At 51.0% G+C, this 22,939-nt stretch overlaps 1 protein-coding gene across 2 annotated transcripts in view; it reads right to left on the bottom strand.

The window, feature by feature from the left end:
• Positions 1-1,646: 1,646 nt before the first annotated feature.
• Positions 1,647-22,939, bottom strand: part of TOGARAM1 (TOG array regulator of axonemal microtubules 1) — a 33,146-nt gene continuing 11,853 nt past the window's right edge. Inside the window, exons 7-21 of one of the 2 annotated variants that reach the window (XM_068192037.1) lie at positions 21,766-21,866; positions 21,062-21,142; positions 20,640-20,803; positions 19,583-19,757; positions 19,313-19,447; positions 16,358-16,502; positions 14,973-15,078; positions 14,398-14,633; positions 11,544-11,702; positions 10,456-10,582; positions 10,217-10,335; positions 6,543-6,732; positions 4,755-4,974; positions 4,390-4,476; positions 1,647-1,913 (exon numbers count right to left, since the gene is read on the bottom strand). In XM_068192037.1, coding sequence (XP_068048138.1) covers positions 1,672-1,913; positions 4,390-4,476; positions 4,755-4,974; positions 6,543-6,732; positions 10,217-10,335; positions 10,456-10,582; positions 11,544-11,702; positions 14,398-14,633; positions 14,973-15,078; positions 16,358-16,502; positions 19,313-19,447; positions 19,583-19,757; positions 20,640-20,803; positions 21,062-21,142; positions 21,766-21,866 — 2,287 coding nt within the window. In that variant the 3' untranslated portion in view covers positions 1,647-1,671. Of the gene's footprint in view, positions 1,914-2,959; positions 3,189-4,389; positions 4,477-4,754; positions 4,975-6,542; positions 6,733-10,216; positions 10,336-10,455; positions 10,583-11,543; positions 11,703-14,397; positions 14,634-14,972; positions 15,079-16,357; positions 16,503-19,312; positions 19,448-19,570; positions 19,758-20,639; positions 20,804-21,061; positions 21,143-21,765; positions 21,867-22,939 lie in introns of those variants that run through there. The other variant, XM_068192036.1, reaches the window with a different exon arrangement.

Here is a 22,939-nt window from a genome sequence, read left to right as displayed (position 1 = left end):
CACCCACACCACGTCCAGCCCTTCCTGGGACACCTCCAGCGATGGGCACTCCAACCCTCCCTGGGCAGTGCCCAGGCCTGAGCAGCCTTTCCATGGGGAAATTCCTGCTGCTGTCCACCCTGAGCTCCCCTGGCTCAGCCTGGGGCCATTCCCTCTCCTCCTGTCCCTGTTCCCTGGAGCAGAGCCCGACCCCCCCGGCTGTCCCCTCCTGTCAGGAGCTGTGCAGAGCCACAAGGTCCCCCCTGAGCCTCCTTTTCTCCAGGCTGAGCCCCTTCCCAGCTCCCTCAGGAATTCTCCAGCCCCTTCCCAGCTCCGTTCCTTTCCCTGGACACGCTCCATGTCCCTTTTAGAGTGCGGGGCCCAGAGCCAATCCCAGGACTGGAGGTGCCTCAGCAGTGCCAGCACAGGGGACAGCCACTGCCCTGGCCCTGCTGCCACACTCTTCCCACTCCAGACCAGGTGCCTTTGGCCTGTTGCCCACCTTGGCTCACCTGGGCTCACGTTCAGCTGCTGTCACCAGGTTCCTTCGAGCAGAGCAGCTCTCGAGCCCCTCCCTCCCACCCCTTTGCATAAATACATCCCTGTACAGAAATAAATCCCTTTATTTATATATCTCATTGTGTCCCATGTCCAGTGTGTCCAGAGCCCGCAGCAGGGGAAGGAGAAGGGTTGGGGTTCATTCTCCCCACTGCCCAGCCCTGAGACAACAGATACTGCACCGCTGCCTGTGGGGGTACAAAAATACACGTTTTTCACAAACAGCACCGCATCACTGTGTCCAGGATTCTCTTCCACTTCTCCACGTAAAGCGCAGTGCTGATGTGACCGTGGTTCTTCATGGGCAGTCCAGGGACAGGTCCTGGGCTGGAGCCTCTGGAGGGAAGCACAGATGGGCTGGAGCGGCTCCTCCATGGCCATGCTGGTGACAGTGAGGGGAGCCAGCCCCACAGCGCCCAGCACAGCTCTCCCAGCATGGCCCAGTTCAGCCCCGCACAGTGTCCCAGTTCAGTCCTGCAGGCTGGCCCAGCACGGCCCAGTTCAGCTCCCCAGGCTCTCCCAGCACGGCCCAGTTCAGCTCCCCAGGCTGGCCCAGTTCAGCCCAGTTCAGCTCCCCAGGCTGGCCCAGCACAGCCCAGTTCAGCTCCCCAGGCTGGCCCAGCACGGCCCAGTTCAGCTCCCCAGGCTGGCCCAGTTCAGCCCAGTTCAGCTCCCCAGGCTGGCCCAGCAAAGCCCAGTTCAGCTCCCCAGGCTGGCCCAGCAAAGCCCAGTTCAGCTCCCCAGGCTCTCCCAGCACGGCCCAGTTCAGCTCCCCAGGCTCTCCCAGCACGGCCCAGTTCAGCTCCCCAGGCTCTCCCAGCCTGGCTCCGGGGTCTCTCCCGGCCCAGTTCAGCTCCCCAGGCTCTCCCAGCCTGGCTCCGGGGTCTCTCCCGGCCCAGTTCAGCTCCCCAGGCTCTCCCAGCCTGGCTCCGGGGTCTCTCCCGGCCCAGTTCAGCTCCCCAGGCTCTCCCAGCCTGGCTCCGGGGTCTCTCCCGGCCCAGCCCAGCCCAGCCCAGCCCAGCCCGGCTGCCTCTGGCACCGTGGCCAGCTCAGGGGCCGTTCCTGGCAGCTCCGTCCGTGTGCCCGGCTCAGGCGGCGCTGAGCTTCACCTGCGGGGACGGCGACTTTACGCTTTTACGTTCCCGTCTCCAAAAGCTCCTCCAGGCTCTTCCTGATGTGCGGGGGCTGGCCCGCGGCGTGGGCGAGCAGGCCGGGGCCCATGTGTGCCCACAGGGCCCGGGCCAGGCCGGCCGCGGCCGTGCGGGGGCCGGGCACGGAGCCGCCGCGGGCCGAGCTGCCCAGCAGGTGCCACAGCACGGGCAGCACCTTCTGCTCCACGGCACAGGGCTTCCGAGGGTACAGCTCCGGCACCAGCTCTGCCAGGACAAAACACGCATTTCAGTCACCACCGCCACGGGAGCCCGCCTTTGAGAGGGGCACAGCTCGGCACCCGCTCTCCAGGATAATGTTCTTTTAAATTACAGTTTCAATGGGATCCCCAGAATTGAGACGGGTACAGCCTCAGTACCAGCTCTGCAATAAAATGTTCATTTAAATTAAATTACAATTTCGATGGGAGCCCGCCTTTGAGAGGGGCACAGCTCGGCACCCGCTCTCCAGGAAAATGTTCTTTTAAATTGCAGTTTCGATGGGATCCCCAGCATTGAGACGGGTACAGCCTCAGTACCAGCTCTGCAATAAAATGTTCATTTAAATTAAATTACAATTTCGATGGGAGCCCGCCTTTGAGAGGGGCACAGCTCGGCACCCGCTCTCCAGGATAATGTTCTTTTAAATTACAGTTTCGATGGGATCCCCAGCATTGAGACGGGTACTGCTCCAGCACCAGCTCTGCAAGAAAATATTCATTTAAATTACAATTTTGATGGGATCCCCGCCTTTGAGAGGGGTACAGCTCCAGCACCAGCTCTTCAATAAAATATTAATTTAAATTACAGATTCAATGGGATCCTGATCTTTGAGAGAGGTACAGCTCCAGCACCAGCTCTGCAAGAAAATATTCATTTAAATTACAATTTCGATGTGATCCCCAGCTTTGAGAAGGGTACAGCTCCAGCACCAGCTCTCCAATAAAATGATCTTTTAAATTACAATTTTGATGGGATCCTGGCCTTTGAGAAGGGTACAGCTTCAGCACCAGCTCTCCAATAAAATGTTCATTTAAATTACAATTTCAATGGGATCCTGGCCTTTGAGAAGGGTAGAGCTCTGGTACCAGCTCTCCAATAAAATATTTATTTATATTACAATTTCAATGGGATCCCGATCTTTGAGAGGGCTACAGCTTCAGCACCAGCTCTCCAATAAAATGTTCATTTAAATTACAATTTCAATGGGATCCCTGCCTTTGAGAAGGGTACAGCTCTGGTACCAGCTCTGCAAGGCAGCAAGCAGGGTCAGGATAAAATATTCATTGAAATTAAAATTTTGATGTGACGCCTGCCTTTGAGAAGGGTTCAAAAGCACTTAAATCATCTCCTCAAACTGCTGCTGTGCACAAGAGTTTGCTGTTGCAACATCATCAGCTCCCATAAAAAATTCCAGATTTTCCCACAACCACTCCTTTTATCCTGTCCCAGGAGTTTACACAGTAGCACCAGTGCTGCTGATAATTACACTTTTCCATTAAGCTAAAAAAAAAAAATAAAAGAAATAAAGGGGATTTTAGTTTGGGTTTTTTTTCAGCTAGGATTCTCATAAAGACCTTTATTTCTCACCGTGTAAGGTCTGGTATTTCCAGTTTCCCCTCTATCTCACAAACAAGCGGTAGATATTTAAGAAAAAGAAGCAGCCTTATACTGTAAACATAGAATCATAGAACGATGGAATATCCTGAGCTGGAAGGGACCCACAGGGATTAGGAGTCCAACTCCTGGCCCTGCACAAATATATACAAAATATGTATAAAAATAAATATATATGTTCATAGGATGAAATATTTTTCTCAAGAATAAATTCAGTGTTTCATTAGCAAATGTTTCCCTCTCTGCCAGAACAGCCTCTTCTGATATGTAATACAAACCACTCCAAAAATCCCAGGGCTGTTTAAAGGCTGTTTTACAGCCTCAGAAAGCACAAAGTTAGGGATATTTCAGGAACAGCCTGTCCATTTTGTTATTGAGTTCCATTTCACACAGAGCCACTCTGAAAGCGAGCCAAGGAAATGTTTGGTTCAAGCATATTTCCCATAAAGACATTCCTTGTTCATTTAAAGCATGGAAATTCAGCTTTTCTCGAGGAATTCCTGGCTGGGAGGGTGGGGAGGGGCTGGGCTGGAATTCTCAGAGCAGCTGTGGCTGCCCCTGGATCCCTGGCAGTGCCCAGGGTCAGGTTGGACACTGGGGTTGGAGCACCTGGGACACTGGGAGGTGTCCCTGCCATGGCAGGGGGGCACTGGGTGGCATTCAAAGTCCTTCCAACTCAAACCAGTCTGGATTCCTGGCAAGAGCATGAGGGAATGAGCACTGGGAGAGGGAATACAATGCCACGTTAAAATTATTATATGCTGAAGGTATTTATAAATGTTAATCCTTGAGGTATTTAAATATATGAGGTATTTAAATTTAAATGAAATTCTCCATATATTTAAAAATATTTATAAGTCCCAGGTAGTTATAGATCTTCCATCTGACTATATAACCATAATGCTAATGCTAATCCTTTGTTTTGTCAGCAATAACTCCAATTTCCATTAAAGAGCTGAAATGTGACAACTGCTGCACAACCTCCTGAGGCAGAAGGGCAGGTACAGACCCACCTCCACCTCGCAATTAATTTCCCTAATTAAGGGAACCCAACCAACCAAACAAGCAAAGGAAAAGAGCACTTTACCAGCCAGCTTTTCTGTCAGGTCCTGCTTTGCTTTCCCGCTCAGGAACTGGGCTTTTGTGCAGAATGGCTGCAGGAGCAGGGAGGTGTCTAAAGGCAAAGAGCAAAGCACGTTACATTCTTAAGTGGAAATGAAGTTTTCTGGAAATAAACACAATATGGGAACAGGTAAATAAGAAAATGCTATGGAAAAACAACCAAAGCATTACTGAGCAATATCAAGGTGACCTGTGTGGTGAGAATAAACCAAATGAGTTTTACACAGTGTAGCAACGCTGTGAAACTCTTGGAAAGAGTAACACTTTCAATTTACCACTTAATCACCACAATTAAAACAGTTTCGAATTAAGAGAAAATAAATTGCTTACCCAAGTGTTGACATAGAGCCTGGATAACGTTTGTGGCAGCTGCATAAATCCCTGGATTTTTGGAGTTGAGGTTGTTGTCCACTATGGCAGGAATTAACATGTTGATCACAGGTGATAAATTGTCTTTGAGCAGGGGAATCATCTTGTGCATGGCCTCCAAAGCCACCTGGTTCACTTTGCTGTTGGAGTCGTGTAAGCGAGGCTTGAAAGCATCAAAGATCTGGAAAAGCACCCAAGCAGCACTCAGGGAACTGGGGATCAATAAAGCTCATCACCTGCTTTATTGCTACCCTTTAATTGTCCACCTTGGCAAATGATGGCTCTGCTATCTCCAGGGCTTGGAAATAGATGTTCTGTGAGGCCCCTTCTGACCCCGATTCTGGGATTTTGGGATATGCAAATACCTGGGATGATTTTTTGAGCAAGTCAAGCCAGATTTGCTATTTTAACCCCGTGCATTAATCTGATCTGAAGCCCTGCAGTGCAATGGACTCCAGGCACAGTAGCTCTCACTGTGACCCAGATTTCCTATGAGCCAGTATTTTTTGGGGAACATGGATCTGTTCAGCAAGGGGAATATCTGAAAGGTTTCAAACCCATCCACAGATTGGATACCAGGAGGTTCCACAGCAGAATTCCATCATTCCACACAAAGACAGGCAGGAGGACAAGCTTGGGTTTCCTTTCATTCTATCTGTCTTTAATTTACAGCTGCTGGACGTTTCTTTCTCCTACAGAACCTCCTTTCCTACTGGACAGGATCCTCATCCTGAGCTTCAGCACAATAAATCCAGCATATTACTTTCCTCACCTTCTCCCACACAAAATCTTGTAACTCTACTTCAGAGACAGTTTTAAAGTTCTTCATTAACCCTTTCTGCTTTTTTTCACAACTATTCCATATTTTGATATTTACCCAAGAGTGGCATGACAAACAGCACAAGGATTCCAGAAATCATGGAATCACAGACTGGCTTCCATGGGAACATATGTTAAAGCCCATCCCATTCCAGCCCCTGCCATCATCAGGGACACTTTCCACTATCCCAGGCTGCTCCAAGCCTCATCCAACCTGGCCTTGGACACTTCCAGGGATGGGACAGACACAGCTTCTCAGGGCAGTGGTTCAAAAGTATCCTGAGTGAAAAATTCCACATTTTTCCTCCTGTTCCCTTCCTTTCCTCCCTTAGTGACTCACAGAGACCCCCCTGCTCCTCAGTGCTCTCTGTCAATCATCCTTATTCCAAGGAGGATCCAAGACTTTTCTCAGAAAACTTGGTGACCCTGATGCCTTGTGCAGGCTGCCCTGGAGCAGAGGCTGGATGGAGTCACAGAATAAAGCAGGGATTTATTCAAAGGATCTCCTCCATGGATCCACCTTGGGCAGCACCAGAGCCCAGCCAGGGCTGCACCCAAGATGAACCCAAATGGTCCCAAAATGCACGAGCGCTCCCGGGGGCTCTCACTGTGATCAGCTCTGCTCCATGGGCACATTGCAGTTCATTGTCCCATTCCAGCTTTAGCCCATGCAGTCCCATCCTGCTTGTTTTTCTCTCTCCAGCCCACGTTGTTTGTGCTCCTGGGCTGAGGTTTGGATCATTTGTCCTTGGTGCCCAGCTGGAGAAGGAATTATTTTGTCTCCCTGCTCTGTGCAGAGAGCTCAGCATCCCCTCATATGGAGCCCTGACCCACACACTAAAGCAGCACAGAATGGGAAAATAGAAAAGCTAAACCTGAGGCATTGACCTGGCTCTGAGCCCTTTGGATCCCAGCCTTTCCCAGCGTTACCCTGACGATGTTGGTGAGCACCAGGGCCGGGCTGCTCTCCGTGTCCAGCAGCAGCTGCCGCACGCCGCCGATGCGCTCCCGGAAATCGTTGGCGTTCAGCAGCCCCACGATGTCCCTGACATATTCCTCACTCTCCAGGGCACTGCGAGGAGCTGCTCTCCTTGGGGCTTCGTGGGCCTCCGTGCTGTCCCTGTGGGAAAGGGAAATGTTATTCTGTGAGTTAGACCAGGAGGCTCATCCCACACGTTCTCTTCCCATCTAAGTGCAAGTATCAGAAGTAAACACAAAGTTTCACCTTAAACGTGGTGAATTAAAAACAAATCACCTAATAGTAATTGTTGTTCCCAAATATCCACTTTGCTCCAAATGCAGCTGGTTTTGTGACCAGGATCAGATGGGAACTTCCCTTACATCAATGGGTCACAACCTCCCCAAACTTACTGTAGTTTAATTCTTTATTCCCAGAGTACTTTAAAGACTGACCCCAGACTAGGTGTAACCTCAGCAACACTCCATGCTGAGGTGAAAACCCAACAGCTCTTCCTAGAATATTTAGAAACAACTTTTCTGTGGCACCTGATCTCATTAGAGAGTCATGGAAAGAATTCTAAAACCTGTGGAATCACCTCTCTGTCCAGGTATTTACAGACCATCCAGGCAGTCATTGCCTCACTCCTAATTCCTGAACACAAGCCTTGGATGGGGAATGGAATAAGCAATCAAAACTTATCAGTAAATGTAGAACCAGTTATTATTTTGAACTGTGGAGGGTGTGTTAAAGAAATCTGGTCCTGAAGAGACACGGCAGTCACAGCCCTCTGAACTCTGTCTTCTTGACTGCAGTTTTTGGCTTGCTTTAAATTTGGGGATGCTTCTTTTTCAATTCATTCAATCACAAACCATGGAATGGTTTGGGTTGGAAGGGACTCAAATCCCACCCAGTGCCACCATGCCTGCCATGGCAGGGACACCTCCCACTGTCCCAGGGCTGCTCCAGCCCCAGTGTCCAGCCTGGCCTTGGGCACTGCCAGGGATCCAGGGGCAGCCACAGCTGCTGTGGGAATTCTGTGCCAGGGCCTGCCCACCCTCCCAGAAAGGATATAATGAAATGTCCTGGGGTGATCCTCAGTGTTCTTGTATTCCAGATCTAGCTCAGCCAGGGACACTGTGTGTGTGTGTGGTGCTGTCCTGGGGGTTTGTAAAATCTCCCCACCCAGGCACTTTGTGGGGTTTGTCTGTGTGGTGTTGGCTTTGCAGTTGCTTGATCAGCAACCTCAGGCAGAGGTTCTTTTCTCTTCCCTTTTTGGGTTCCCTGTTCATTTTCGGTTTTTCCCTCAGCTTGGAGGGACTGCAGTGAGCGGGTTTGAGCTGTCTAACTTAAGGATGAATTCTGTGAGTGCTTGTCCACAGCTGAGAAATCCCAGCAGGAGCAGAGCAGCCCCACTCCAGATCACTGTGGGCAGCACCAGGCAGGGAGAGACAACCCCGAGTGTCCCCAGCCCTGGTGCTTGGCCCTGCCCTGCTGTGGGGAGGAGGCTGACCCTGGGTGAGCTGTCAGGCCTTTGTCTGCTCCTGGAACTGCTCCATGAGGCTTCCCAAGAGAGATCTGACACCAGCTTGTCCCTCTGTCCTAAAGCCCGAGGCCATCCCTGATAACAATGGGTATTTCCAGCATTTTGGGTCTCTTCTTTTTCCTGGGGAGTTCATGAGATTTAGCACTTTGCTATCCAGCAGTTATTTGCAATTTTTTCCCCTGCCTGTTGGCACTCTGTTAATAAAGTGTTATTTTTTCACTCAGCTCATTCCTTATTGGCAGGAAGGGATTGATTGGAATCAAGGAGGGGTTGCTCATTTCGGAGTGCCCACCTCCCTAAGCTGTCTCAAAGGAAGAGAAGGTGACAGTGCTGAGGAGGCCCCAGCACAGAACCAGGCAGCAGAGGGTGGGAGGTGACACACTCTCCCCACTGATGGAACCAGCAGGAAATGGAAGCAGCTGTATGGAGCCCTCCATGGGGAGTCACGGCAGCTGCTGAAGGACAAGGTGGATCCAGTCAGGCTGCAGAGCTGAAGGCCTCCAGCTGGCTCTGGACATCCCTGAGCAAGGGAAGTGGCCAACACTCTCCCTCTGCACTGGCTGGTGGCTGGTGCTCTGTGGGAGTGGCTGGAAAGGTGGGAAAAGGGCAATTGGCAGCACAGAACATCCCTGGCCAGGTAGAGGGGCTGACAGTGAACGTCCATCCTGTGCCTGAGTTGGGCTAGTGAGGAGCCTCACAACAACAAACAGCTGGTCCAGGCTGCAAGAGTGAAGTGTCATGGGTAGATCTGCACTGCAAACAAGGGAGAGTTCTTTCCAGCTTGGTGGGGCCTCAGGTCATTGGGGAAGAGGTGCCACATCTACGTGGGCACGACACCAAGGGGTCACTGTGTCCCGGGTAATCCATGACTGCATCCATGACACGTGAGCTGCCATCAAGGCCAAGTGGGACAAACCCCGTGGTCTGGGGTCTCAGGAGAACTGTGGGGAGGCCCTGTGGTGCACACAGGTGCAGGATGGTAGGAAAGACTGTGTGGATTAATCCTGCCTGGAGCAAAGCCAATCCCATCCGTGGGGCTGGCTCTGCTCAGGGGCCTGGCTGCACCCGGTGGCTGATGCAGAAATGTCTTGTGTGCATCAGGGGGATTGAGTGGGGTGAGAGGAGCCCGTAGTGTTGGAATGCCAGGGCACCCCTGGCTGCTGAATGTCACTGCCACTGCATGATGCAACTACCACGGGCTGCTCCAGTCCTACCAGAACTACCTGGGATATCCTGGAGGGGCAGTGAAAGAATTGTACTTGTGTGTGTATATACATATACATATATATAATGTATAGATATGTGTGTTTTGTAATGTATAGATACGTGTGTTCAAAGTTCAAATGTACGCGTTTGGGCATCAGTCAGATGGTATGGAAGAAGGGGTGGAATGTCCTGGGGTTATCCATAATGTCATTGTGTTCATATCTATCTGAGCCCAAAAATTGCTACTGTATATCCAAAACCTAAAAAATGTCGGTATAAAACCTGTAAGAAGATTAAAAAAACCTAAAAAGTGGTCAGAGTCCAAACCCTCCAGCATCCCCAGTCAGGGTCAAACTACGTCCTTGGTGTCCTCAGTTGTGTACAAATGAGTAATTTGTGCTGTGGCTCCAACCAGGAATGGTTTTTCCATGAGTCTGAGCAGCAACATCTGGGATGATGCTGACATGGATCCATTGGATCTACATCCCAGAGCAGCTGTGGCTGCCCCTGGACCCCTGAAGTGTCCCAGGCCTGGCTGGACAGGGCTTGGAGCAGCCTGGGACAGCGGGAGGTGTCCCTGCCATGGCAGGGTGCTGCTGGGTGGGCTTTGAGGCCCTTCCAACCCAAACCATTGCATGATTCTGTGATTCCACACTGTGAATTCCAGGTGGTCTGTGTACTGTGTGTATTTCATAGATGGTCAGTAGACAAATTCACTTCAAAATGCACAAAACCATTTTAATATAACGGGTTAGTCTATTTAAGAGTTTCTCTGGAACAGGTCGAGACTTTCCTTTTCCTTGAGGGATGTTTAACTTCCCCAGCCCTGTGTGGCTGTTTCTGGGCTCCCTCCTTGGCCAGGTTCCTCACAGGAGAAGCACTGGAGCTCATTACCTGTCCGGGATGATGGGAGCATCTCTGCAAGTAGAGGATGACCTCAAATGTCCAACATTTCCAGTCTGGGATCGCCTTCCTTTGGCTGAGGGTGTATCCAAGGGCATCTCCCCCAGGCCCTGCACAAAGGTACAGCAGGAATTCATGGAACAAGGCAACCACAGGGAATTGTCTACACCCAACAGCCCCCAGGACACCTCCACCTGCCCCAGGTGCTACACAAGAGCTTTCCCACACACCTTCTCTCGTAGGCTGCCAACAGTTTCCTTAATGTAAGGCAAATCCTTGGCTGGCACAAACTTCTCCAGGGTTTTATCCAAGTCAGGATGGGCCATCATGCTGAAGAGCATCCTCCGCCCATAGTACCTGCAGGGAGAGCACCAGGACATCTAGGAACAGGGACTGCCTTTGTCACTTTGTCCCCTGGCTTTGTCATTCCGGGTGTGTGATTCCAAAATGGAAAGGGAGATTGTGTCCAGGGGAGGGAATGGAGCTGGGAAGGGGCTGGAGCACCAGGAGAGGCTGAGGGAGCTGGGAAGGGGCTCAGCCTGGAGAAAAGGAGGCTCAGGGGGGCCCTTGTGGCTCTGCACAGCTCCTGACAGGAGGGGACAGCCGGGGGGTTGGGCTGTGCTCCAGGGAACAGGGACAGGAGGAGAGGGAACGGCCCCAGGCTGGGCCAGGGGAGCTCAGGGTGGGCACCAGCAGGAATTTCCCCATGGAAAGGGTGCTCAGGCCTGGGCACTGCCCAGGGAGGTTTGGAATGCCCAGTCACTGTTATTGGAGGCCTTTTCCAACCTCAGAGGTTCCATGACTCTAAGATTGCTGACTCCCCTTTCCATCCTCCCCCAGAGGATGTGCTCAAGGATCACTTTAATTAACTGACCAAATTAATGAGAACAGCCTTCCAGTTCTGCTGGCTGTAACCAGGGTGGTCCAGCCTTGTCAGCCTGAGACGTGGATCAGCTCCAGGTGTGGATTCCAGAGCCAGCATTCCCTGTGCGGCTGCCTCTCCTCTGTGCCCAGCACAGCACATCCTGTGAGCCCCTCTCCTCCTGCAGCCAGGGTGTGTGGGAGGTATCCAGGGGATTCCTGCCACAGGCACTATCCCAACAGTGCTGGGATAACAGCTGCACTCCAAGGTTTGTTTGGAAGGGACCTTCAATCCCATCCCCTTCCACCTGTGCCCCGGGCAGGGACACTTCCACTAGCCCGGCGTGCTCCAGGCCTCTTCCAACCCTTACTGCTCCCCAGGGTCTCTCCCCTCCGAGGCGAGCCCGTCCCGGGGCACAGCCCCAGAGGCACGGGGCTGTTCCCAGGGAGCACTCACCGTGTTTGCTGCGAGCTGTCCTGGGCAAACCTGGCAATGGCAGGGAGCAGCCGCTCGGCCACGGGCCGGCCGCCGGCCAGGACGCGCTCGGGGCCCATGCGCTCCACGATGTCCCCCAGGTGCTGGGCTGTGCACCTCCTCACGGCCGAGTGCAGGTGGCTGGGGAGGGAAACAGGCCTGAGGGACAGCCCCTGCAGCGGCTGCTCATAGCATCCACCCCCCTGCCAGCCAGACAAAGCCTTGCAACCGCGGCATCCCGAGGGGCTGGGCTGGAGGCACCTCCAGGCACAGCCCGTTCAGGGACACCTTCCACTACAACTGTTCTTGCTGGATACAGGCAGGGGGATTTTACAATTTCACTTCTAGTTTTCCTTCAAGTCATTTTACTTTGCAAAGTATATGAGTGTTCTTTCAATGAGCCCTATGAAAAACCAGTCCCTGTGCTCAGAGACACATCCTGGGCACTTGTTATCACTGTAAAATTGACTAAAGCAGTGTTCAATCAGCTTCTAAAGATCCTGCAGGAGTCTCCTGATCCCTGCTTTGTACAAAATAAACACCTGTGCTGATGCAAAGGAGAAAACAGCCAGAATCAGCCTTCAAACTCGTGCAGCAAATGACCCTTTTATCTAAATCCTGCTGATCCCACTTGTGCTCAAGAACAAAATCCTGCAAACTCTAATGTCTCCAATTTTACATTTGGATTAAAAATGCTACTTTGAGGACAATTTGTAACTCCTGGTGCACTTTAAAGGGGAAAACAAGAATTGAGAGGCTGAGAGACCTCACTCCACGAAGCAAACAAGCCCCTGCTCATGGAAACAGCTGGAAAACATTCGTGAGCGCACAACACCTTGGAGGTAAACACGGTGCATACAGGTAAGAAATGGGATTTTAAAATCCCTGAAGTAAAATCACTCTCAGCTCTATCCCTGGAATCATGCTCCTGGGTCATGAATCTACTCACAAAATCCCAGACTGGTTTGGGAAGGGACCTTAAACTCATCTTGTTCCAACCCCTGCCATGGGCAGGGACACCTGCCACTGGAATTATTCTTGTTGGTAAAGTCAAACCCAGCTTTGGAGCTGGTGAAGAATCAGTATTTCTGTCCAGCCAGGGTTGCCAAAATTAGAGTCATGAGCACAGAGGGCTTGAAAGGAGCTGAGCAGAAACCAGGTACATTTTAAGAGGTCTCATGAATTGTAAGTGACACCATAATTGAAGGATTATGTTGTGGTGAATTTAAGCAACTCAGCCCAACTTAGAGAGAACATCCCTTGTGGAATTACAGTTGTGTCAAACAATCTTTTTCACTTCCTACTGAGACACAAATTTCCCCTTTGAAAGATAGTTCCATACTGCTGGTCACAACCTCTGGAGCTGGAGCTGCCCTGTGCTCCAGGAGCTTTCCTGCTGACGTGGCCAGAGCTTCCTGAAGCCAGGCCTAGAAAAGCCACACCTTTAGGCCATGCCCTGAAGTGTTACCCACTAAACACATCCTGTACTCCATGAATTAGGAAAGTCTGAGCTATGAACAGATTAATCTGTGCCCAAAGGCTGTATTCAGCTTAATTCTGATGCCTTAGATAGCAGAAAACCTATAGAAACTCACAAACTGGAGGGGCCAAATCCCTACAGAAAACCCCTCAGCAGGTGAGTTTGAATCTGCCAGGGAAAGTGGGGACATCTGACAGAGACTGCTCTGACCAGGAGGGCCAGGGGTCTCTGAGGCCAAGAAGGGAGAAGCCAAACAGGGCACTTCCCCTTGCTGCTGAATGAAAGCCATGGGCAGTTACTGCCTGCTGCTCCTGAATTCACAAAGTCATGGAATCAGCCTGGTTTGGGTTGGGAGGGACCATAAATCCATAGGCAGGGACACCTTCCCCTATCCCCAGCCTGGCCTTGGACACTTCCAGGGGTGGGGCATCCATCCCAAGTCAGTCTGAATCCCAGCAACTCATAAAGAATGGAAATCCCAAGGCTGATTTTTGCCTTCCAGTTTAAAGAGCAGGAAACTGCAGTAGAGCTGTCAGGAGACAGAATCCATGTATCTCCCAACAACCAGCTGCCCAGGAAACAAAAGAGAACATTTTCAGTCAAGACTAACTCTGAGGATTGGAGCTGTGCAGGAAATCTGCGGAGAGATTTTGAATGGAGCACCTGAAATGTGCCATGAAGGGAAATGGAGCCTGAGAAATGTCACCAAAGGGTGGCAGAGAGGAGGGGAAGCACCAGGGGGTGCACTAGCTCAGATGTGGTGAGCAGTGAATGAGGATGGAAAAGGAAAACAGACTGAACAGGGCCAGGGAAAGAAGGGAATTAACTCCAGAAAAGAATGGCCACCAGCACTGAGAAGGAAATTAAAATGCAGACACAAAGGCTCAGCCTAGAGAGGTGGAATCAAGCAAGATAGATGCAGCTAGAGAACTGTAAGTTATAAATCAGTTTTCTAAATAAAGAGGGATGCTGAAAACTGGCCAAGGCAGGAACTGACTGCAGAGCAAAGGAGGAAAAGAAAGAACATTATGTCAGCTTTACCAGGCAAAGCAAAAAGGCAGCTCCCCAAGAATATACAGTAACAGCAAATAAAATCACTGAAGTGGTGCAAAACAGCCAGAAAATACACCAAGCTCCAAAATCAACAGCCAACCTCTTACACAATGCACAGAAAGGAACAGAGGGGCTTTAATTCAATTTATGCCAACAAACATTGCCCTGGGTAGAGGTTTAGCACAGCTGATTTACTGGTTTTCAAATTTCTGTCTACTGTACTCTGATTTGATGTTCAAAAGCCTACATTTGATAAATTTATTCTATTCACAATATTCTTTATAAAGTCTTTATAGGAATTACCTTTGCCCTCCATTTATAAGAGAACAAAGTGCACGTGCTGGAGTCACATTATTAACCATGGCCTTCAGTGCCTTGTCTACCTCTTCCCTTATAAAAGTGTTGGATTCCCCAGCTTTGTGCAAAAGGACTTTTACTGCATTATCTAGTTCTTGATCCATGCTCTTTTTCAGGTGGGTGAACAAATCCCCTAAACAGACCACAGCAGCTCGAGAAACACCTGAGCGTAAATTCTTGACCTGCACACAGGAAAAACCCAAAAAACAATGAATAATGTTTATCAGAGAGACTTTAAAATAAATATTCATCTTTGTCCTTTGTCATTTTTAAGTAACATTACAAGCAACCGAGAAACACATTTCTAACTTGATTCACAATGGGTGAGAATTAAAATACACACTCATAAAAATGTTATAAAGTTAAAATCTACATTTTCTCAGCCTCTGAGTCTCAAATCACCCTTGAGACAGTCCAGTTGAGGAAAACTCACCAGAGGTGAGCATAAATGACTTCAGAGAGCTGTAAAATAATGTATACACACAGAGAGCCAGTGGAATATTCTGATAGGAAAATTTAACCTCTTGAGCCACAGCCAGAGTTGTTTCGTGGAGCTTTGCAGTCAGAATAGGGGCATGGTAGGCAGACAAGCACCTGACAAAGTTCAGACCTTCAATTTTCTTCTCCCTGTGTGAAAAAATAATATTTAAATTCCATCCATTTGTCAAGTTTCATTAAAATATTCAACGAAATCAGAAATTCTAAGGAATCAAATAGCAAACAAATTAGATACTAAAATAAAGCAATGAGAAATACTCCCGGAATGGTTTGGGTTCAAAAGGACCTCAGAGCTCACCCAGTGCCACCCCTGCCATGGCAGGGACACCTCCCACTGTCCCAGTGTCCAGCCTGGCCTTGGGCACTGCCAGGGATCCAGGGGCAGCCACAGCTGCTCTGGGCACCTGTGCCAGGGCCTGCCCACCCTGCCAGCCAAGAAATGATGCAGGAAACTCTTTCCAAGCAAATCTGTCCTTTCCTGTGGGACTGTTCCAGCACTGCAGCCTCAGCAGAGTCCCACAGTTCTGCTCACAGCTGGCACCAGCGGCACTTCAAGGATCTATTTCCCTCCCCACACTGAAGGCAGCAGCTCTGTCAGCACATCCCAAGTCGGGGAGCACCGAAGAGATGCTTGTATTCCACACAAAGCATCAAGGATGAGCTGCTAATTCCACACAGAGCACCTAAAGGAGCTGCTAATCCCACAGAGAGCACCAAGGCTGGGCTGATAATTCCGCAGAGAGCACCAGGAAGGCGTTGGTGGTGCCTCTCCAGCCCTTCAAGTGAGACTCTCCAAGCCTCTGAAAGCCCAGTTCCCAGCCACAATTTATGATGCTCATTTAATCTCAGACTTGACTGAACCCCCCTGTTGGATTTAGTCCTTTTCTGACCCAGAGATAGGTGAACTGAGAGGCGTTTATTTTTAACATCATTTCTTTTTAAACCATTTACATAGTATGTATTTGTTCACATACAAACACGTACCATGTAAACCATCTGTCGAACTTTAAAAATTCTCTACAAACCCATTTCCCGCCCTCCCCCGTTTTTCTCCTCTCTCACTCAGTCCCCTTGCCATTTTTGCCATTTTGCTGTGTTTTGCAGCAAGCTCTCAGAATCACAGAACAATGAGGCTGGAAGAGATCTCTAAGATCATCAAGTCCAACCCATGCCCTAACACCTCAATAGACTATAGACAAGTGCCACGTCCAGTCTTTTTTAAAGACATCCAGAGATGGGGATTCCACCACCTCCCTGGAAGACAGTTCCAGCACTTTGTTATTCTTTCGGTGAAGAATTTTTCCCAGTATCCAGCCTGTACCTTCCCTGCCGTAGCTTGCGGCTGTGCCCTGTGGTCCCGTCAGTGCTGCCCGTGCCCGCCCCGCCCAGCCCCGTCGCTGTCACGCACCAGTCGTGGTCGGCCAGCAGTGCCAGCGCCGCTGCCAGCGCGGGCTCGGGCCGGGGGAAGGGCAGCAGCTCGGCGGGGTCCAGCACCTCGGGGCTCTGCGTCACCGGCGGCTCCCGGCAGCGGCCCCGCACCGGGCACGGCTCCTCTGGGGACAGGACACGCCGTCAGGGACAGGGACAAGCCGTCAGGGACACGCCGTCAGGGACAGGGGACACACCATCAGGGACATGGACACGCCGTCAGGGACAGGGGATGCGCCATCAGGGACAGGGACAAGCCGTCAGGGACACGCCGTCAGGGACAGGGACACGCCGTCAGGGACAGGGACACGCCATCAGGGACAGGGACACGCCGTCAGGGACAGGGACGCGCCGTCAGGGACAGGGACAGGGGACGCGCCGTCAGGGACAGGGACACGCCGTCAGGGACAGGGGACACACCATCAGGGACATGGACATGCCATCAGGGACAGGGGACACACCATCAGGGACATGGACACGCCGTCAGGGACAGGGACACGCCGTCAGGGACAGGGACATGGACACGCCGTCAGGGACAGGGGACACACCGTCAGGGACAGGGACATGGACACGCCGTCAGGGACAGGGGACATGCCGTCAGGGACAGGGACAGGGGACGCGCTGTCAGGGACATGGACACGCCATCAGGGACATGGACACGCCGTCAGGACAGGGGACACGCCGTCAGGGACATGGACGCGCTGTCAGGGACATGGACACGCCGTCAGGGACAGGGGACACGCCGTCAGGGACAGGGACAGGGGACGCACTGTCAGGGACAGGGACACGCCATCAGGGACATGGGACACGCCATCAGGGACACGGGACACACCGTCAGTGACAGCGACAGGGGACACAGCACCAGTGACATGGGACACACCACCAGTGACACGGGACACACTGTCAGTGTCAGTGACACAGGACACACCATCAGTGACAGTGACAGGGGACACAGCACCACTGACACAGGACACAGCACCAGTGACAGTGACAGGGGACACACTGTTAGTGACACGGGACACACCATCAGTGACAGTGACAGGGGACACAGCACCAGTGACATGGGACACACCACCAGTGACATGGGACACACTGTCAGTGTCAGTGACACGGGACACACCATCAGTGACAGTGACAGGGGACACAGCACCAGTGACACAGGACACAGCACCAGTGACAGTGACAGGGGACACACTGTTAGTGACACGGGACACAGCATCAGTGACAGTGACAGGGGACACAGCACCAGTGACACAGGACACAGCACCAGTGACAGGGGACACACCACCAGTGACAGGGGACACAGCACCAGTGACAGTGACAGGGGACACACTGTTAGTGACACGGGACACACCATCAGTGACAGTGACAGGGGACACAGCACCAGTGACACAGGACACAGCACCAGTGACATGGGACACACCACCAGTGACAGTGACAGGGGACACACTGTCAGTGACACGGGACACACCATCAGTGACAGTGACAGGGGACACAGCACCAGTGACACAGGACACAGCACCAGTGACATGGGACACACCACCAGTGACAGTGACAGGGGACACACTGTCAGTGACACGGGACACAGCACCAGTGACAGTGACAGGGGACACACTGTCAGTGACACGGGACACACCATCAGTGACAGTGACAGGGGACACACTGTCAGTGACACGGGACACACCATCAGTGACAGTGACAGGGGACACACTGTCAGTGACACGGGACACAGCACCAGTGGCAGTGACACGGGACACAGCACCAGTGGCAGTGACAGGGCACAGTGACACAGCACCAGTGGCTCTGCAGACTGAGGCAGGAAGGGCGGCTCCAGGCAGCGGGGCTTGCACAGGACACTCGGCCCCAGAGCGCTCTGGGCTGGAAGGAGCTGCAGTCCCACCCGTGGGCAGGGCCACCTCTCTGGTACTGATGCCTTCCGTCTGAGCTCTCGTGTTCCCCGACTCTGCCCTGCCCTGGTAAATAACTCTGAACTCCACACACAGGCCAGCAGCTCGCTCTCCTCACAGCTCAGGCACACACAGCAATCCTTTTCCAGCCCAGAACCAAGGACACCGCTGCAGCTCCAGCCCCAGAAAGTGCCAACAGCAGGGACTGGAGGAGAGCAACCTGGGAGGGTGGGACTGCAGCGCCTGGAGCTGGAATTGGACAGTGAACCCCAGTGTGGAAAGGGACCAAAGCTTATAAAAGTGTGGAACTCCTGACCCAGGCTCCATCTTGGGTGCAGCCTGGCTGGGCTCCTGCACTGCCCAAGGTGTGTCCTGTGAGGGCTTTTAATAAATCCCTGCTTTACCCTTGGACTCTGCCCAGCCTCTGCTCCGGGGGCCCCTCTGGCATCACCACCATGCCAGGCCAAGCCCTGGCCTTGGACACTTCCAGGGATCCAGGGGCAGCCTCAGTCAGAGTTTCATTCATGTAAATTCAATTTTGCACACAACCTTCACTTTTAAGAGTCACAAACACAAAGGTAGTGGTTGTTTAATGTAAAAACAGATGCATGGTGTGCTAATATCATCATAAACCTTGAAGAGACACTAGACAAATTCTGGCCACCTTTGAGCACCCTCAGTAGAAGCTTCTACTCTTAGCATTTTCCTACTGGTTATTTTAAAGGTAATTCAATGCCAAAATGCACCCAGAAAAGGGGTTTTGGGGACAGGAGGGAGTCAGTTTGCTGTTAATGCATTGTATCATTTCAGATCCTGATCAAATGAAAACCCTCTGATGTCTCATGAATCTCCCTAACAGATTCTAGACGAAAAATGACCAACTGAATTCCCAGTGAGGAATTAAATCCCCTCCAGCCCCACAGTACTGATCTTCCCGAGCACCTCAGGATTGTCCACTGCACAAATAAATTGTATTTTGAAACTGTCCCACTGCACAAATATTTGAGGAGTTTACTGTCCCAGCTTACCAGAATCTAGCAAGGATGAACACTTTGACCTCTTCAAACTGGATGTTCTTTTCAGGGAAGGGTTCAAGGCCACATTTTCTAAGGACAAAGATCCATTTCTTGGCAATGTCAATAAATCCCCACAGAGATTAAACCCTAGGAAAGAAGGAAATGTCCAAACTACAATAAAACCAATCAGAACCAAGTTAAAACCCAGTGTTACCCACCCTAATTTCCATTTCAGCAACATTGAACAGGGAATATTCATTTAAGACAAACTCTCATCCTCACTTTCTGCTGTGAGTTTCTCTGGTTCACTCATACTCAGTCTAATCCTTTCCCAAGGGAATTCTTCCTTCCCTTCCACATCTTTGCCTTCCTGCTGCTCTTTATGATGGTGTTCTTTGTCTTCTTTCCTCTTCCTCCTCAGCTTCTCCTGAGCAGATTTTGACAAGGTCACTTTTATCTGCAAAAAAAAAAAAAACAAAAAAAAACCAAAAAAACCCAAAAAAATAACAACAAAACAAAACAAAAAACCATGCATAAGTTACCCCAGACCTGATTCCCCAGTTCCTGATGCTGGCCAAGGTCAGCATGGAAAAGCAGGATTTTCTCTCATCTGACCCTTCTCTCTCCTGTGTTTATGATACCTTTTGTGCCTCAGAAAAACTCAGCAAATATATTTAATCCAGTTAAATTTAAGTTTAGTTTAATAAATTTAATCAATTTACTCATTTGCATCTGATCCTGCCACGGGTTCACATGCTCAGGGGAAATCAGAAAATTAAGACACTCTTAATCATTAACTTCAAGTATTAGTATTCTTCAAATGTTATTTTCAAGGCTTGCAGAAAGAGTTCCATTTCAACGTTTTTTGACTTTGTGTCACATTTCACTCAGACAAATCTTGCTCCATTTACATTTGCAAATAGTTTTTAACAAATAGCACCACTCCTCAGAGTCCAGATTATGGCCAAATACTCAGGAAGGCTTTTAAGAAAAACTTCTGATTGGAGCTGGATTAATTCATCCCTGGGGAAAACCAGACCTGATCCAACCAGCCAATCCCTCCTTCCACATCTGCTTGTGCTGTGGGAGTCAGGGAGGGCATTTCCCAGCTCCACTCCTTCCTGCAGCCCTTCTCCAGGGACCTGAGCATGGCAGGAAGCTCCTGGCACATCCATTTGCCATCCAGGTGGCACCAAAAGAAAATCAGGAGCAGCAGCTCGAGGGCTCTGGCCGTTCCAATCCAGCTCCTGCAGCCCCAGCACAGAGACTGTGACAGAGCAGGGCAGGCTTCACCCCCACACCCCCAGGGTGAGAAGGCACCAGGCCGTGCAGTTCTTACCTCTCCTTCATTCCCTGCATGGGCACGGCAATGGGAAGGGCTGTCCTGCTGGAAGCTTCTCCCTGCGGCTGCCTCTGCCCCCTCCCTGGCACCCTGGGCATCCCCATTGGCCACACAGGGCACGGACTGGCCGGGAGCTGGGGCAGGAGGGCTCCCAACAACACCTGGAGGGCAGAACACGGGGTCACAGACTGCTCTGGGATGGAAGGGACATCAAGCCATCTCATTCTAGAGATGCCACGACTGGAACTGTCTATCCAGGAACGGCAACACTTTCAAACATAATTCTTTGTGTTCCTATTGAACTGGGGATTGTGAACAATCTAAAACATTGTACAGATCTTTTTTCACTCTCCAAAGGCACATTTTCCCTCATTTCATAACTCAGAGAGGCACAGGGGATGATTTGGGGTCTGTAGTACCTTTGCCAACAACAGCAACACCTTCAGATGTGAAACCCAGATTGTTCTTCGGTGCAAAACCAGGCACTGACTCTGCAGGGCCTGAAAGCAGAGAGCATTCGCTGTCAGTCATGTTGGTTATGCTTTGGGATGTCTTTCACCCTCCTAAAATGTCACCCCACATCTGAACTGATCCCTTTCCTGAACCAGGCTACTGCCAGGTCACTGAAGCCAGCAGGATCTGTTGAACACCCATATGAGGAGTGTTCACATCCCACTGACACGAGCCTGGAGCCTGGCTGGGAATGTTCCCCTGGAGAGGAGAAGGCTCCAGGGAGAGCTCAGAGCCCCTTGCAGGGCCTGAAGGGGCTCCAGGAGAGCTGCAGAGGGACTGGGGACAAGGATGGAGGGACAGCCCGTGGACACAGCTCCCTCAGCTCCTTTCCTCCATCCAGTAGACCCAAAACTGATTAAACACAAACAATCCCCCACAGTTCAGGGACCTGCACTGCCCTGGGAGGGTGAAACACACCAACAGCACTTCACCTCAATTCCCACAGGAAATGAGCTGCTTGCAAGCCTGGAACTCCTCACCTGAGCACCCTGAAATCCCAGTTTGGCCCCAGAGCAGCTGGAAGTTCCCTTTGTTAAGGGCTGGGGGATGTGGGCTCACTGCCCACACCAAGGGACACTGGTCCCTCAGGTGAGTACTGACAGGAACATACCTGTGCTGGGGGGATGCTCTGCCCCCTCTGTGTCTCTGGGCCTTGCTGGAGATCCTTTTGCAGGATGGGATTTGCTGCCAAGTGCTGGAAAAGTGTCTGACCTGTTCAGATAAACACATTTTACAGGTGCAATTCTACACAACGGTCAAAGTCCGGCCAAAAACAAGAACAGATTTCAGTTTCTCCATGGCAAAACTATTTCCAGTATTCCCACAAATGTTCACACTGAGCAGGAACAGAATTCAGTGGGAATTATTTGCTGAGCAGGTCCATTATGAAGAACACCCTCAAGAAAACCCTTATGAGGAAACCTTGCAATAGGACTAAATTTAGGATACACCCATAAAGTAAAGAATTGTTTGGCCTGGGATTGATGATGCTGGTTCCAACCTGGCCAAGGAGAGTGACCAAATCCTCCTGCCACAACAGGGATGAGCTGGGAACAGCTCAGTGGCCAGCAGAGACATTCACCAGGAAAATGCTCTTATCTACAAGAACAACTTCTAAATGATTCAAAATTTCAAATGATTCTCTGGATATGAAAGATGGAAACCAGAGCCAGTGCAACACCCACAAGTAAAGACTCTTTTAAGCTCCAAGGTGGGCCCCATGCTCCAGGAATGTCCCTAACTCCTGTATCCCATCACCCATGGCAGTTTATCAGCAGACAAACCAAACCCTTCCCAAAGCAAACACCCCAAAACCCCCACTCCTGGTGCCCAGCCACAGATTTTGGGAACAGGCAATGCCAGTTTGTGCCAGTGCTCACAACCCCCCTGAGCTGACCCCTGGCATTTTCCTGAGCATTCCAAGGCTTTCGGTGTCACCTGGGATGGACTCTGTCACTTCTCCCAACTCAGGGTGACTGCCAGGTGTCCCCTCTCCTCCTGCCTGGCTCAGAACTCCTCTGGCTGAGGATGCAGTGAAACCAAGCACTGGATAATGGACATGGCAATGCTGTACAGAGCGTGGCTCAGCCCAAACCAGCACACCCAGGGCTCCCCTTCACTTCTGAACGATTTCAGCATTTGAATGTGGGATTTTAAAGATTATTTTTAAAAATGTGATTCAGCAGTAATGCACACGGGGAAGGGATGTGAATATAAATTAGTTCTGGGCTGCACAACTGAAAACCTTCTGTTTGTGAATCACTGCAGGCTCCTTCTGCCTCAAA

Source organism: Anomalospiza imberbis, chromosome 6, assembly GCF_031753505.1.
Source record: "Anomalospiza imberbis isolate Cuckoo-Finch-1a 21T00152 chromosome 6, ASM3175350v1, whole genome shotgun sequence".
In the NCBI taxonomy this organism is placed as follows: domain Eukaryota; kingdom Metazoa; phylum Chordata; class Aves; order Passeriformes; family Viduidae; genus Anomalospiza; species Anomalospiza imberbis.
Note: the sequence above shows the minus strand (reverse complement) of the source record. Positions and strands in the feature narration are given on the sequence as shown.